The sequence below is a fragment of the Lissotriton vulgaris genome, chromosome 2_1 (assembly GCF_964263255.1).
Source record: "Lissotriton vulgaris chromosome 2_1, aLisVul1.2, whole genome shotgun sequence".
NCBI classification, from domain to species: domain Eukaryota; kingdom Metazoa; phylum Chordata; class Amphibia; order Caudata; family Salamandridae; genus Lissotriton; species Lissotriton vulgaris.
In genome coordinates this window covers 229,652,234-229,664,700 of record NC_141687.1, presented here as the reverse complement: position 1 = coordinate 229,664,700, position 12,467 = coordinate 229,652,234, and the positions used below count along the sequence as shown (strand labels likewise).

General features: G+C 42.3%; 1 protein-coding gene across 2 annotated transcripts in view; it reads right to left on the bottom strand.

The window, feature by feature from the left end:
• P2RX1 (purinergic receptor P2X 1) overlaps positions 1 to 12,467 on the bottom strand; it is a 574,124-nt gene that overhangs the window by 114,684 nt on the left and 446,973 nt on the right. For both annotated transcript variants that reach the window (XM_086954809.1, XM_086954810.1), the window contains exon 7: positions 9,058 to 9,199. In XM_086954809.1, coding sequence (XP_086810935.1) covers positions 9,058 to 9,199 — 142 coding nt within the window. The remainder of the gene's footprint in view (positions 1 to 9,057; positions 9,200 to 12,467) is intronic.

Sequence of the window (12,467 nt, the reverse complement as noted above, 5' to 3'; positions counted from 1 at the left end):
CCTTGCAACCAGCTGACAACGTCTTGCTATGGTTAAACTCAGCATTAGACATTGTAGCTCTAGTTAAACAAAGAGCCATAGCTAAAAGAAAAGCTTCCAAGCCCTGGTATAACGAAATTCTCTGGACATCTGGGCAAGACAACTGTAGGCAAGAACAGAAATGGAGAAGAAAATATAAGGATAAGGAGAGAATCATCTACAAAAACAACTTAGCAGAACATAAAAAAAGTATTATAACTGCAAAAACCTCTCATTATTCTGAGCAGATAAAATTAGCTCATGATGCAAACAAACTTTTTTTCAAGTAAGCCCAGACACTGTAGTAAGTAATCAAAATTTCTGTGACGTTTTGCTCAACTTTTTTAAAGAAAAGGTCACAAACGTTTTTAACAATTTCAATATAGGCAGGACTGCTATCCAACTGTGTGGGCAACCCATAACTTCTATATCATTGCAAGCCAGATTATTTTTCTTTAGGGCCACATCGGAAGAACAATTTAGAAACCTAATCCCATCAATTAAATCTGGTGCCCCGCAAGACCCCTGCCCGCCAAAAGTAATGCACCTGATCCCTGTACATGCGGCACAAAACCTGGGATACATTTCTAACAAAATGTTCAGTGAGGGAATTTTCCCCACACAATGGAACACGTGCCTCTGTTCAGCCCCGGCTAAAGAAGGAAAACGTGAATGTATTGGATCCGAATACCTATCGCCCCATATCAAAACTCTCCTTCGCCGCCAAATTGGCAGAAAAAGTAATGAACAAACAACTCTCAGAATATATAAAGGAAAATTCCCTTCTGGATGATACACAGCATGGGATTAGGAAAAAACGGAGTACTGAATCCACTCTGATAGTACCCACGGAAGATATCCGTGAAATGCTGGATAATGGAGGAACATCGGCTTTGATCCTGTTCGATCTCTCTGAGCCATTTGAAACAGTCAACCATGAGATTCTGGTTGACCGTAAGCGGAGTTTGGAAATAGAGGCTACTGCATTAGAGCTTCTTGAATCTTTTCTGGGCAACAGACAACAAAATGTGTCGCTGGATAATTTCCCATCAAGCCTGTTTTGCCTGCTATGTGGAGTCCCTGAATGCTCGGCCCTAAGCCCAACACAATTTAGGGCCATATGTAGGTGGGAAAATACCTGTCGGTAACGGCCGATTTCGGCCGTTACCGACTGGTATTCGTAATTCCAGATGTAGGGGGCCTGAAAATTACCGATTCTGTATATTTACCGAATCGGTAATTTTACCGAATCGGTAAAGTACCGATTCGGTAAATGTACAGAATCGGAATTTTGGGATGTAGGTGGCACTGGAAACAGTGCCACAGGCCCTTAGAAATTCGTTATTTACCATGAAATACAATGGCATGGTAAATAACGAATTTCTGTGTACATACACATCTGTGCATGTACACCTGTGCCATGTGGCACGCATACATGCCCTAAGGGCATGTATGTGTGTCACATTGCACACAAGCCAAAATCAGGGGTGCTACAGGGTGTCAAAGTGACACCCTGTCCCCCTTGACAAATCGGTAAAATTACCGAATCGGTATTTACCGATTCGGTAATTGCCATTGATTCCTATGGGCCTCAAGGCCCATAGGAATCAATGGCAATTACCGAATCGGTAAATACCGATTCGGTAATTACCGCATATTACCGATTCGGTAATATTTACAGAATAATTACCTACATGGCATTTACCGAATTGTAAATACCGAATCGGTAAAATTCGGTATTTACGATTCGGTAAATGCCATTTACCTACATATGGCCCATAATCTTTATGTTACACCATTAGCGACTCTTCTTTAAAAATTTCTGGCTTCTCCCTGACATCATACGCGAACGACACTCAAATCGTGGTGTCACTAACAAAAGCCGAAGTGAAGACAAGCTCTGCCTTTAGGACCTGAGGAGCAACCAGAGCAAATTGATGGACAATAACTGTCTTAAACTGAATGCCACAAAGACTGAGGTCATTATTTTGGAAACAATCCCTAATTTTGGACGATGGCCTTATGGCCACCTAAGTTGGGTCCAATTCCAGAAACTACAAATAATGTAATAAATCTTGGTTTCCTATTAGATAATGAGTTGAAGCTTAAAGACCAGGTATTCAGAATCACCTCAGCCTCATTTTGCTCCCTGAGACTCGTAAGAAAGATTAAAAAAAACCTACCTCCTGAAAACTGTGATTATCACCCTTGTACTCTCAAGGATTGACTAATGCAACAGTCTCTATCTTAATCTTGCAGTAGGTCCCATGAAAAGGCTTCAGACACTGCAGAATGCAGCTGCACGCTTCCTTTTCAAAATACTAAAATATGATTCCGCCACAGAAGCCATCAGGAAACTCCACTGGCTACCACTCAGAAAACGATGCAAGTTTAAGATCCTCTCTTTGGCCTACAAATCACTGTATGCATTGGGACCAGGTCGTTTTAAGGATAAGCTCACATGGTATGTCCCTGGGAGGAGTCTCTGTTAAGCTCTGCCAAGAACTTGACTGTCTTCACTTTTAGGAAGATCACCTGGGGTGGAAAGAGCTTTTACAGGACTACCTTGGTGCTCTGGAACTGTCTACCGCTGTCATTAAAATCTGCCTCCTTATCTGCCTTTAGAAAGGCTTTGAAGACCTGGCTTTTTTCACAAGACTAAGAGGCACTCGATTCCTCAGGCATGAGATTCGCACTTTATAAATTACATTCAAATTCAAATTCAAGATTATGTGTATGGGGGATGGTTGGCCTAATAACATTTATGAGATGTCATTACAAATATTGGACTCATATTTTATTACAAAGAATAATGTAGTGATGGAACACCACAAGTTCTTCTCAAGGGAACGAAAGATGGAGGAGGACATAGACAGTTTTGTTGCAGCGTTATGAGGTTTGTCTTGAACCTGCAAGTTTGAGAACTTAAGCGACTCACTTATCCGAGATCAAATTCTGAGGTGAGTAAGGGAGAATTTGCTGACAAGGGATCTTAATTTGATGGAAGTTATCCATGCGGTGATAGGAATGGCACAGGCTGCGAAATGTTTGAAAGAAATGGATATGTCCTCTAAGATGATTAAAGATGTGAACTGCGAATGTGTTTCGGTCCTGGAGGCACGGACTTCCAAGAGGAACGTGAAAAAGGACATATCTGGGGATGTGAAAAAGGATATATCTGATACCGGCGTGGAAAATAAAATAGAGTGAGGGAAATAAGATGTTATCGACGTGGTGTCCTAGGTCACATTGCCACTAGCTTTAAATATGTAGCGAGAAGTATTGTGTGTCATAATTGTGGAAAGAAAGGACACTTTGCCAAAATGTGTAGAGCGAGATCTGCACCAGTAAAAGTAAGAGAATTGAAGATGTGTGTGAGAACATCACAGAGGTAGTATTGACTGTTCGTGATGAGCAATCCAAAGGTATTACTGGAGGAATGTCTGATGAGAATATCGAGCGTGATACAACTAAGGGAGTGAAGAAGGAGAGCAGTGGGAAGTTGGAGAAACCACATTGTGTTATGTGATTAGGTGTCTTGCAGGGGAAAGTACAGGTGGATTCGGGAAACCTGTACACTTCGATGTCCACTTCGACACCTAAAGTTTTATATAAAGACTGGTATCAGCCTGACATAAAGGCAGTGGGTTATGATGGAAAGAACATTTAAATTTGGCAATGAGATGGATGACTATAGCGTTTAAGGAGCAGGAAGTGTACGGTCATGTGTATTTGACGGACTTTGGTTCAAATCTATTACGGTGGTGGAACCAGAAGGATTTGTGAATAATTCTAGATCTCAACGAAGAACTTCCTGTAATGATAATTACCAATAATCTGCAACAAGTGAACCCAATAAATGTATTCAAGGAATGTGTGGTGAAAAAATATCCTTGTGTGTTGACAGAGACACCTGATCAAAGTATTTTGAATGTGGATTATAGCTGCTGCAAGGGGCAAACTTGCATAGAATTATGTTTTTAGCCCCTGTATGCGTTATTATACCCCTGAGAGGCATAACAAAATGTTTTGAATTACTATTAGAAAATGCCCCTGATGTAAATGAGTTGGAGATTGGAAACAAATGTTTATGTCATGTAAGGTTGTTTCTGAATGTAGGACACAGATTTTGGAGTATATCTCTTTAAAGGTAAGAAGCAAGGTTAAACCCTTACCCTGCACCGTTTTGTTAGGCCTCGCTATTTCACCAGTTTGGGAAGAAATGTGCACAATTTATTTATATTTCTATGTTGGTGGCATGGCCTAATATTACATGCCACTGGAGGTATCCTGTGAACTCATATTTCAGGAGGGGTTAAGCAAATCATCACATGGGAATACTGGTGTTATGCCTGTGAATAATGCAGCATTATAAAATGATACGGGGGGGTCTTCTCAGTGGGAGAAAAGGCATAGGAGAACAAGATCCCACTCTGCACTTTATCAGTACCGTGCTAGCATCTCAGTTTTTTTTTCTTTTGTTGGGTTTTTAGGACAAATCTAGTATTCTAGTTACACCGTCACTTTACTGTATCGCCAAGCAATCACTTAGTCTGGCCATATAAGCACTGGCCCTAAAAGCATAAGAACCTCTGTAATTATCCTTGCTATTTGACAAAGTTTTCGTCATTTGAAACAGCGAAAATTGAATGAAAACTGTTTGAACTGTATCCAAAGCAATCAATAAATAATTTTTTTTTTTAAAGTTAAAGAAGCATTCATATAAAGTTCAGGAAATACACTTTTAACAGTTTTTTTAAATTATATTTCAATACTAATATTTGCTGTATATTTTCAGCTTTTCTTTTTAACAGATTTATTTAATACATTTAAAAAAAATAATTTTAACATACAATTTTGTCAGCTTATATCAAATAATGTAATCTATTTTATACTATTATTTAATTTAAAAGACACAATGTATTTTACACTTTATAAAACATTTTGGAACATGTTTTCAATGTTTTATTATAAATGTAGTCAACATTTTTTAAATATTACCCATTGATGTCTATTTTTTAGTTTCATTTATCCGCCCTTTTTGTACCACTACCCTCTGTTTCGTACCCTATTTGGGTTATTTTTAGTCTAATTTCCTAGAACCAGATCATGGTAAGATGCTGCTGTTTGTCGGAGCAGGTAAATCCTGTTTTAAGAATATTAACAGTAAGAGGGATCAAGAGGGGAAGGTTACACGTTAGTTTTAGTGTTGCTTGTGGGTGTTTTGTATATTTAGATGCATAGGGACCTGATTACCAGTTTAGCGGTGTGGGAGAGTGCCGCCATGTAACTGTCCTGCTTGCAACCCACAAAACTTGTGCGCACACCGCCCACCAGATTACGAGTTAATTCGTAGTCTGGTGGGCACTGCTTTGGCAGTCCCACAGAGGTGCCTGTTAGAAAGGCACAGCAATGGGAGTGCCAAAGCATGTTCCGTCATGGCATGTCCATACAGGAACTGGGGGTGGGTGCATACAGACAGGGGGACATACTGTGTCCCCCTTGCGTGTATCCCCAGGCCCAGAGGCACCTAGGGGCCCCGTAGGGCCCCTTAGTTTTGTCACAGGGCCACAGTTTATATGGCAGGCTCCCCGTCATGTGGTTGTGAGGAAACTCAAAATATGCTTTGGGGTGCAGCAAAGACAGATCTGCAGCTATTAAACAATACATTTTATTTAGTTCTTTTCTTTTGGGTGGGAAATGTGATATTATATTGTTTGTGTTAACATTATGGGCCTTATTACGAGGTGGTTGGACGAGCGTCTGACTGCCATTGTTTCGGGCACAAAATCGCCTGACAAGGGATTGTGGTACCGCCAGCCCAATCGTGATACGACCGCCGTGCAGGCGGTCCTAAAAATGCTGTTTACTATAGGAGCTTGTGCAGCGGCTCAGGAAAAGGGCTTCGGCACAAGCCGCAATAGTAAAAAGCATGTGTTGCCTGGCATACAGTGCATGGATGTTTTGGAGGGCACCACATGTTCCCCCCAGACCACATAGAGGAGGTCTATAAGGGATGGGGGCATTCCCAGGCAGGAACTGGGGGAGCAAAACTACAGGGGGGGCCCAACATGTGCTCCCCCTGCATGCACCCTCAGGCACAGGGGCAAGAAGTGGCCCTGTAGGGCCACCTTTGTAGTCTCACCGCCATCCTTTTCATGGCAGAGTGACCACCATGAAAAGGGCGGGGGAGAGGCGCCTCAAAATATGCCTAGCATTGTTGCTGCGGCATACCAGCACATCTTGGCCTCGAACCACTGCCAGACTGCCACAGGATCCTTGATCTGCTGCAGTAGCAGCAATTCAGTGGTGGTCCAACTGCCACACTTATAATATTGCGGGCAATCCCCCAGTGTGGCGGTGGCCGGATCGCCACCACGACTACCGTCTCATAAAAAGGCCCTTAGCCATGAAGTTCTTCTCAAGGAGCTTGCATAGAGGCACTCAAATGGTTACTCAACAATGAAAGAGTGTCCATGTGGGGCATTCTCATGGGAGTCAGTGAAATGAGTAGTTACTCTTGTCAGTTCTTGTCATCTCATTACTACATACTCCAGAGATGCGTCTGTGATGTTTCTGTTGCTCATATCCCCAAGTTAAAAACACGGGTTGTAACTATTGGCCTTAATGTTTTATTAAGCTCTCGTGGTAAAGCAGAGCTTCAAATTTCCCCTCTCACCTGTCGTTTGTGAACGTTCTCTCAAGTGGCTATGGCTCCATCTTTGCTACTTCAGTCGCTTACGCGTGTAGTAAGCGACACAACCCCTGCATACAGGCAGCCCCCTGATTATATGTATCACAATCCAGCTACATCTTGTGATAGACCTGTTGCATAGTACCAAACTCGATTCCTGTGGCTCCACTGCGCACATTTCCCCTCCCTGTTCACTCATTGTCCGATAAGACGCACCCACCCCCTTTCACGACCCCTACACTTTAGTGAATTTCTTTGGGGATCCACATGCAGTATCTATTTGATCTTCCGTCCTCATGCACCTGTTCATATTAGACTCCCATGTCTCTCCGTGCCACCATCAGGGCGAAATCCTACACCAGGTTGATGCACCTGGCCATTGTCATCCCACCAGCTTCAACTTCACCCCATGTCAATTTTCTTGTGGGACTTAGCGCCAAAGCTGTGCATGCAAAAAGTTGCCTGTTGGTGAACTTGACGCTGAATTTGTGATTGCATGCTCCAAGAACTGCTCCATATGTCCATGATCGAGTACAACTTACTGGCATTCAACTTGAGAACTAGCTTTCCCTCTGAGATGTTCATGGGAGCTATAAAACTGGAACAGGTTAGAGGGAAATGTAGGCGTGATAAGTAATTTTCTAATGGTGATCTGCAAGTGCCACCTTATTCCTAAGTCCAGATGTCTCAAGGGAAGAGAAAGTTAAGAGCTCCATTATTGTAATTTAGCTTTAAGCTTTATTTTTTTCTTCTACTTTGGTTGGGCATGCTCATTAATGTGGCATGTTGGTGTTGTTTTGCACTGCTTGAATTGAACTACTATTGATGTTATTGTCAAGCACTTGAATGTTGGTGATGGTACAGGCCACAAAGATTACTGCTACATGTTCTGTAATAATGCCTTGTATTGGAGGCAGCATGTTTCTGCTATGAGGCTACAGGATGTGGTTTGTGGGACGCTAATCGTGTTCAGCCCAAAAACGTAAGTGTCAGCTTCTCATATGGTTTGGTACAGATAAAGTTCCTTGTAAGGTTCCAGGCTTTCAGGTGCAGGGTGAAAGTGGCAGCAACATGGTCCATTTTCTCATCCTGAATGAAAACGTTTGTAATGGTCTAAGATGAAACCTTGTCCATTGCACAGGTATAGCCTGTTTCCGATGGCTCACAGCTGGCTTTATATTTGTTTATCATGGGTTGAATTCAATTTCTGACTCCATGTGCAAAAGTTCTGGAAAAAGATGTGATTACCTCAAACCACAAAGTTATGCATCTTCGCTCAAGTCACTTATTAGTCATAATCAGACATTAGTAGTAATATTACCATTTGACTGGTGACATGAATGTTTTAAGCTTTTAAGGCAGGTCTAGTGTATTTTTATGTTGTTAGTAGTCTATAAGACTATCTGGTCATGGCTCTCAAAGGCAGGCATGACCCTCAGCTGGTGGAGCCGTTGTGTAATACATCCTCCAGTATGTTAGTGACCACTGCTATGATTACCCAAATGCCTTTCTTTAGGACTGGTATAATCATTGGACCATTTATCTGAGGAAAACACGCTAAACACCATTAAAACTCTCCCTTTCTCCAATTATGAACTAGCTTCTGGCCTGTGATGGAAGGCAGCTGGAGAGCAAGCTATTCTTCTTGTCTGCCTGTTAGTACTTCATGTGATAACAAGGGAGGGATAAGTTGTAGCACACTGTATTACAGAGGTAACACCTCTGTTTTGAATATTAAAAATGCCACTTATCGCCTTCATATTGACTACCCAAGTCTCAGTGATCCTAGAGCTCTTTCAATTTGCCCGCAAGTGAAGTCCTCCTCGGGTATTGTCCTGTTATCTTTAAGGTCTTTAATACCTGTCTTGGTGGGGGTCCAAACTTTTCTGATTGCTGTAACCTACTGGTCTCCTCAAAGTACTCAATGACTATTTGTTATCCTGTTGGTGATTTCGTCCAATAGAACTTTCCCCCAAATTTAGACCTGGACGAGCGGCCTCAAATTTGATGATACTTTCCTTATAAATATTTGTTTATCTTGCCATTGATATTGTACTAGAGATCTATTGATTTGTAAAACCCTTTGCTACACCTGTGGGGCTGACAAAAGACAACAAAACTCTATAAAACAAAGTGCAGCTATAAAAGTAATACTATCTTATACCAAAAGGCATATTTATAAGTAGAATGGGTTTGTTTAAGCGAACTGTTCCGGTACTCGGATAATATGTAGAACAAAGATGGACTACAAGACAACATACTATGAACAAGTCAGAAAAAACAATCAACAAATAAAAACTGTTCATAGCAGGAGCATAAATTGACCTCTGAATACCATACAGTACCTTATAGGCCAAGGCTGCAAAATTCTGCCCAGATTCTGATACCACATATCCCAGGCTAAAGATGGGGCATAGGGGGTCTGTCTTTGTGTGATGGACGCAGCTCTGCAGGTACTTGTTTGTAATTGACTCAACCAGATTGCGCCTGAAAAAGGAAAAGTCACAGGTTTAATATTTGGAATAATTTTTCTTCAAACATAATTTTTATGGAATTTCAGTACAGGAGGGGAAGGAGCACAGTAGCACTTTAGTATACAAGCACGCTAATAGCATTCACAGCAGCCAATTACTAATGCCCTCTGGCATCCTTCTAAACCATCCCTCCCCCAAACCTCCCCACGAACCTACAGTTGTCAGTGTCTCCAACTTTCATCTTGGAACCATCAAGTGAACTTAGTTTTCCCAAGGTCCCCAACAGCGCACTCCCAAAAGCCTCCACCACCCCATTTCCTTAGGAGAAAAGAGCCAAGAGACCCAAGGCCCTCCATGTTGGTGGCAACAGAAGCACTGGAGTGCCCTTGCAAAGATGGATCAGCAGTGGTCCTCAATGGAGTTGCGTCCCTTTGATTTCTAACAACTTTCTCCATGGCAAGCATTGATCACAGTCTAAGGGGAATCATTGGGCATCTGAAGGTTTTCTTCTTTCACCATTGAAAAACGATTGCAAGCTTTACTGTCCCCAAAATTGCAAGGTACCATATCAGTCTGTCTTATATAGATATAATCACACCTATCTGATTTCAGCTCTACTAAAAATACCCCTGGACCTAAAAGGCAGAGTGAAGCCCAGTACCTCCCAAAGTGATTTAGCCACCGAATGGAAGGAGCTTAGGACAACTCCATCAGATGGTTGTATGTTCGAATCATGCATGCATTTACTATGCATGCCTTTACAATGCAGTCTGAACCATTTAATATGCCTTTACAACGCATTCCTTTATTATGCAGGTCGTTACAACAACTTGCTTTAGGGAAAGCGCTGGACTTTGGAATAATATAATTTCCGATTCCAACCCGTCAGTGCAATAGTAGGGAAAGTGTTGGATTTAATGTTCAACACCAGTCCAACAACTCTTTGTTTAAGGCAAGTTATTGTAACAACTTGCGGGTTTAAGAAATGCATTGTAAAGATTCTGGACCGCATTGTAAAGGCATAACGTGGTTCGAGCAATGTTGTAAAGGCTGTTTCCCCTTTCAGATATGTATTTATTTATTAAGTTTTAGATAGCGGACATGACCCAAGCGGATGTCAGAACGCTTTACAGGTGATACGAAGCAAGAAACATGTAAGAAAAAGAGGTACAAACTGTGAAAAACAGCACATTTTGGAAAGTAACCTCAAATGACAAGACAACAAAAAAAAATACATAAATTCAACAGGACAGATAATATAATACAAACATTTTCTCAAAGGTGGCCTGTCTCTGGTGGCAGCATTTTGTGTGCTGTAGAAGTTATACGGTGACCCTGGACCTAGCTTCAATTTCATCACCACTTGCAGAATGAGATTAAAGAAGTCACTCTCTACAATAATAAGTTGACGTTGAAACAGATAAAAGATTCTTGGGAGCATATTTATTTGAATCATATTTATGCTGTATGTCCAGGATAGGAGCAAACAGGTGTTAAGGTCCTTTTAATCTCCTTTAAAAGACAGGGAAATTGTCATTGTATAGTTGGTTTCTGTTAGTTCCTACATTTTAATAATTAACAAGAGCCCACCATGAGGAAAATGAATTTTTTATGTCCTACATCATTTGAATCTGGGGTGTAGGAATGAATATTTCTGTTTTGTCCATATTAATTTTGCATCCAGAAACTAACAAATATCTTTGCAATCCGTTTACTAATTTGGTCACGGATGATTCAGAGTCTCTCAATGAAACAGTGTTCGGCAAGTGGTTCTATGCGGAAAACAAATTAGAGAGGACCTATTCATCAGTTCATTTAGTGATATTTTAGCTGTTGGGTGGTTATAAATAGCCATGACCAAAGATATGTAGTGTGGTCCGAAACCTATTATTCTCATCTCCTGTGTTGGGATGGAAAACCACTCTCATGGCGTTGGACATGTACTCCTGCCCAGAGTGCCACAGAAGCAATCATGTCTGGATCACTGGTGCTGATTTTTGTTGTTATGGGCGAACACTGATCATGCTTGTGGGCCATGACATAGGCCTGTCTCACAAATTGTGGTTTTGTTGGACAGGGACGGTCGCCCAAAGACGTATCCTCATAGTGATGAAAGGTAGGGGTGGGTATAACTTCCTTAATTTCGTGTAGCATAATCATACAGAATTACCTAAGAATTCCACAAGATTATGTTGAAATCATGCAAGAAGAGTAGTGTTACTTTTAGCACTACTTCTTAGTGAAAACATGCCCTCTAGCATCCGAAATGGATTCCAGGATGTATTTTGTGCTAAGAAATAGGCTTAGCGCTAAATGTAACAGAACACTTATAATTAGTGGCCACTTGCGCTCACTAAACATGACCCTGCTTTAGGATTTGTTTCCCCTATATTACTCTTAATTATGCAAGCAGCAGTAATTTATTTATTTTACATAATTATTGGTAATTCTGCATCAAAGTGTTATGTGGAATTACCAAAATTACTTTGATTACTCAGGAGTAATCAAAAGTCGGCCCAAACCTAGTGCAAGGCTACTACCTTTGCCAGGAGATAAGCAACACAAGCGAGGTGGTGGCAGCATACCGTGTGGTGCTTTGTAGAAAACAGGCCTTTTTAACTGTTACTAGTTAGGGTGTCTTTTGAACTTTGGGGGCATCATCTACTCACCGCCGACAGGATCCCTGACACTGCTGCCGGTCTTCCCCTGCCGCCGCAAGCCTCTTTCCATCCAGGCGTGGCCGCTGTGAGGGGAGGACTACACGTCCTAACAGTCCCAGCGGCAGGAAGCCGCTCCCGTCCTTTCTGCGCCCAGAGGCGCTTTAAATCGGAGTAGAGCCCCGGTGGAGCGGGTGTCTTTTTAACTTTGGGGGTAGCATCTACTCACCACCGACAGGATCCCTGACACTGCTGCTGGTTTCCCCCCGCCGCCGCAAGCCTCTTTCCATCCAGGCGCGGCCGCTGTGAGGGGGGTACTACACGTCCCAACAGTCCCAGCGGCAGGAGGCCGCTCCCGCACTTTCCGCGCCCGTAGGGGCTTTAAATCGGAGGAGAGCCCCCGCGTCCCGGGACACGCGCGGACGTCGCCGGGCTAAGCCCGGGCAAAGGGCGGGCCGTCTGAGGCGAACGAGGCCGGGCTGGGCCTGACCCCTTGGTTTTTCCAAATTAGGACCCTTCTACAGTAACGAAGTAAGACTTACAAACTCCACTAAAGGCTGTGTAGAGGGTCAACAAACTTTGTTGTGGACTTTATTATTAATCTTTATGTTTATATATTGGAGG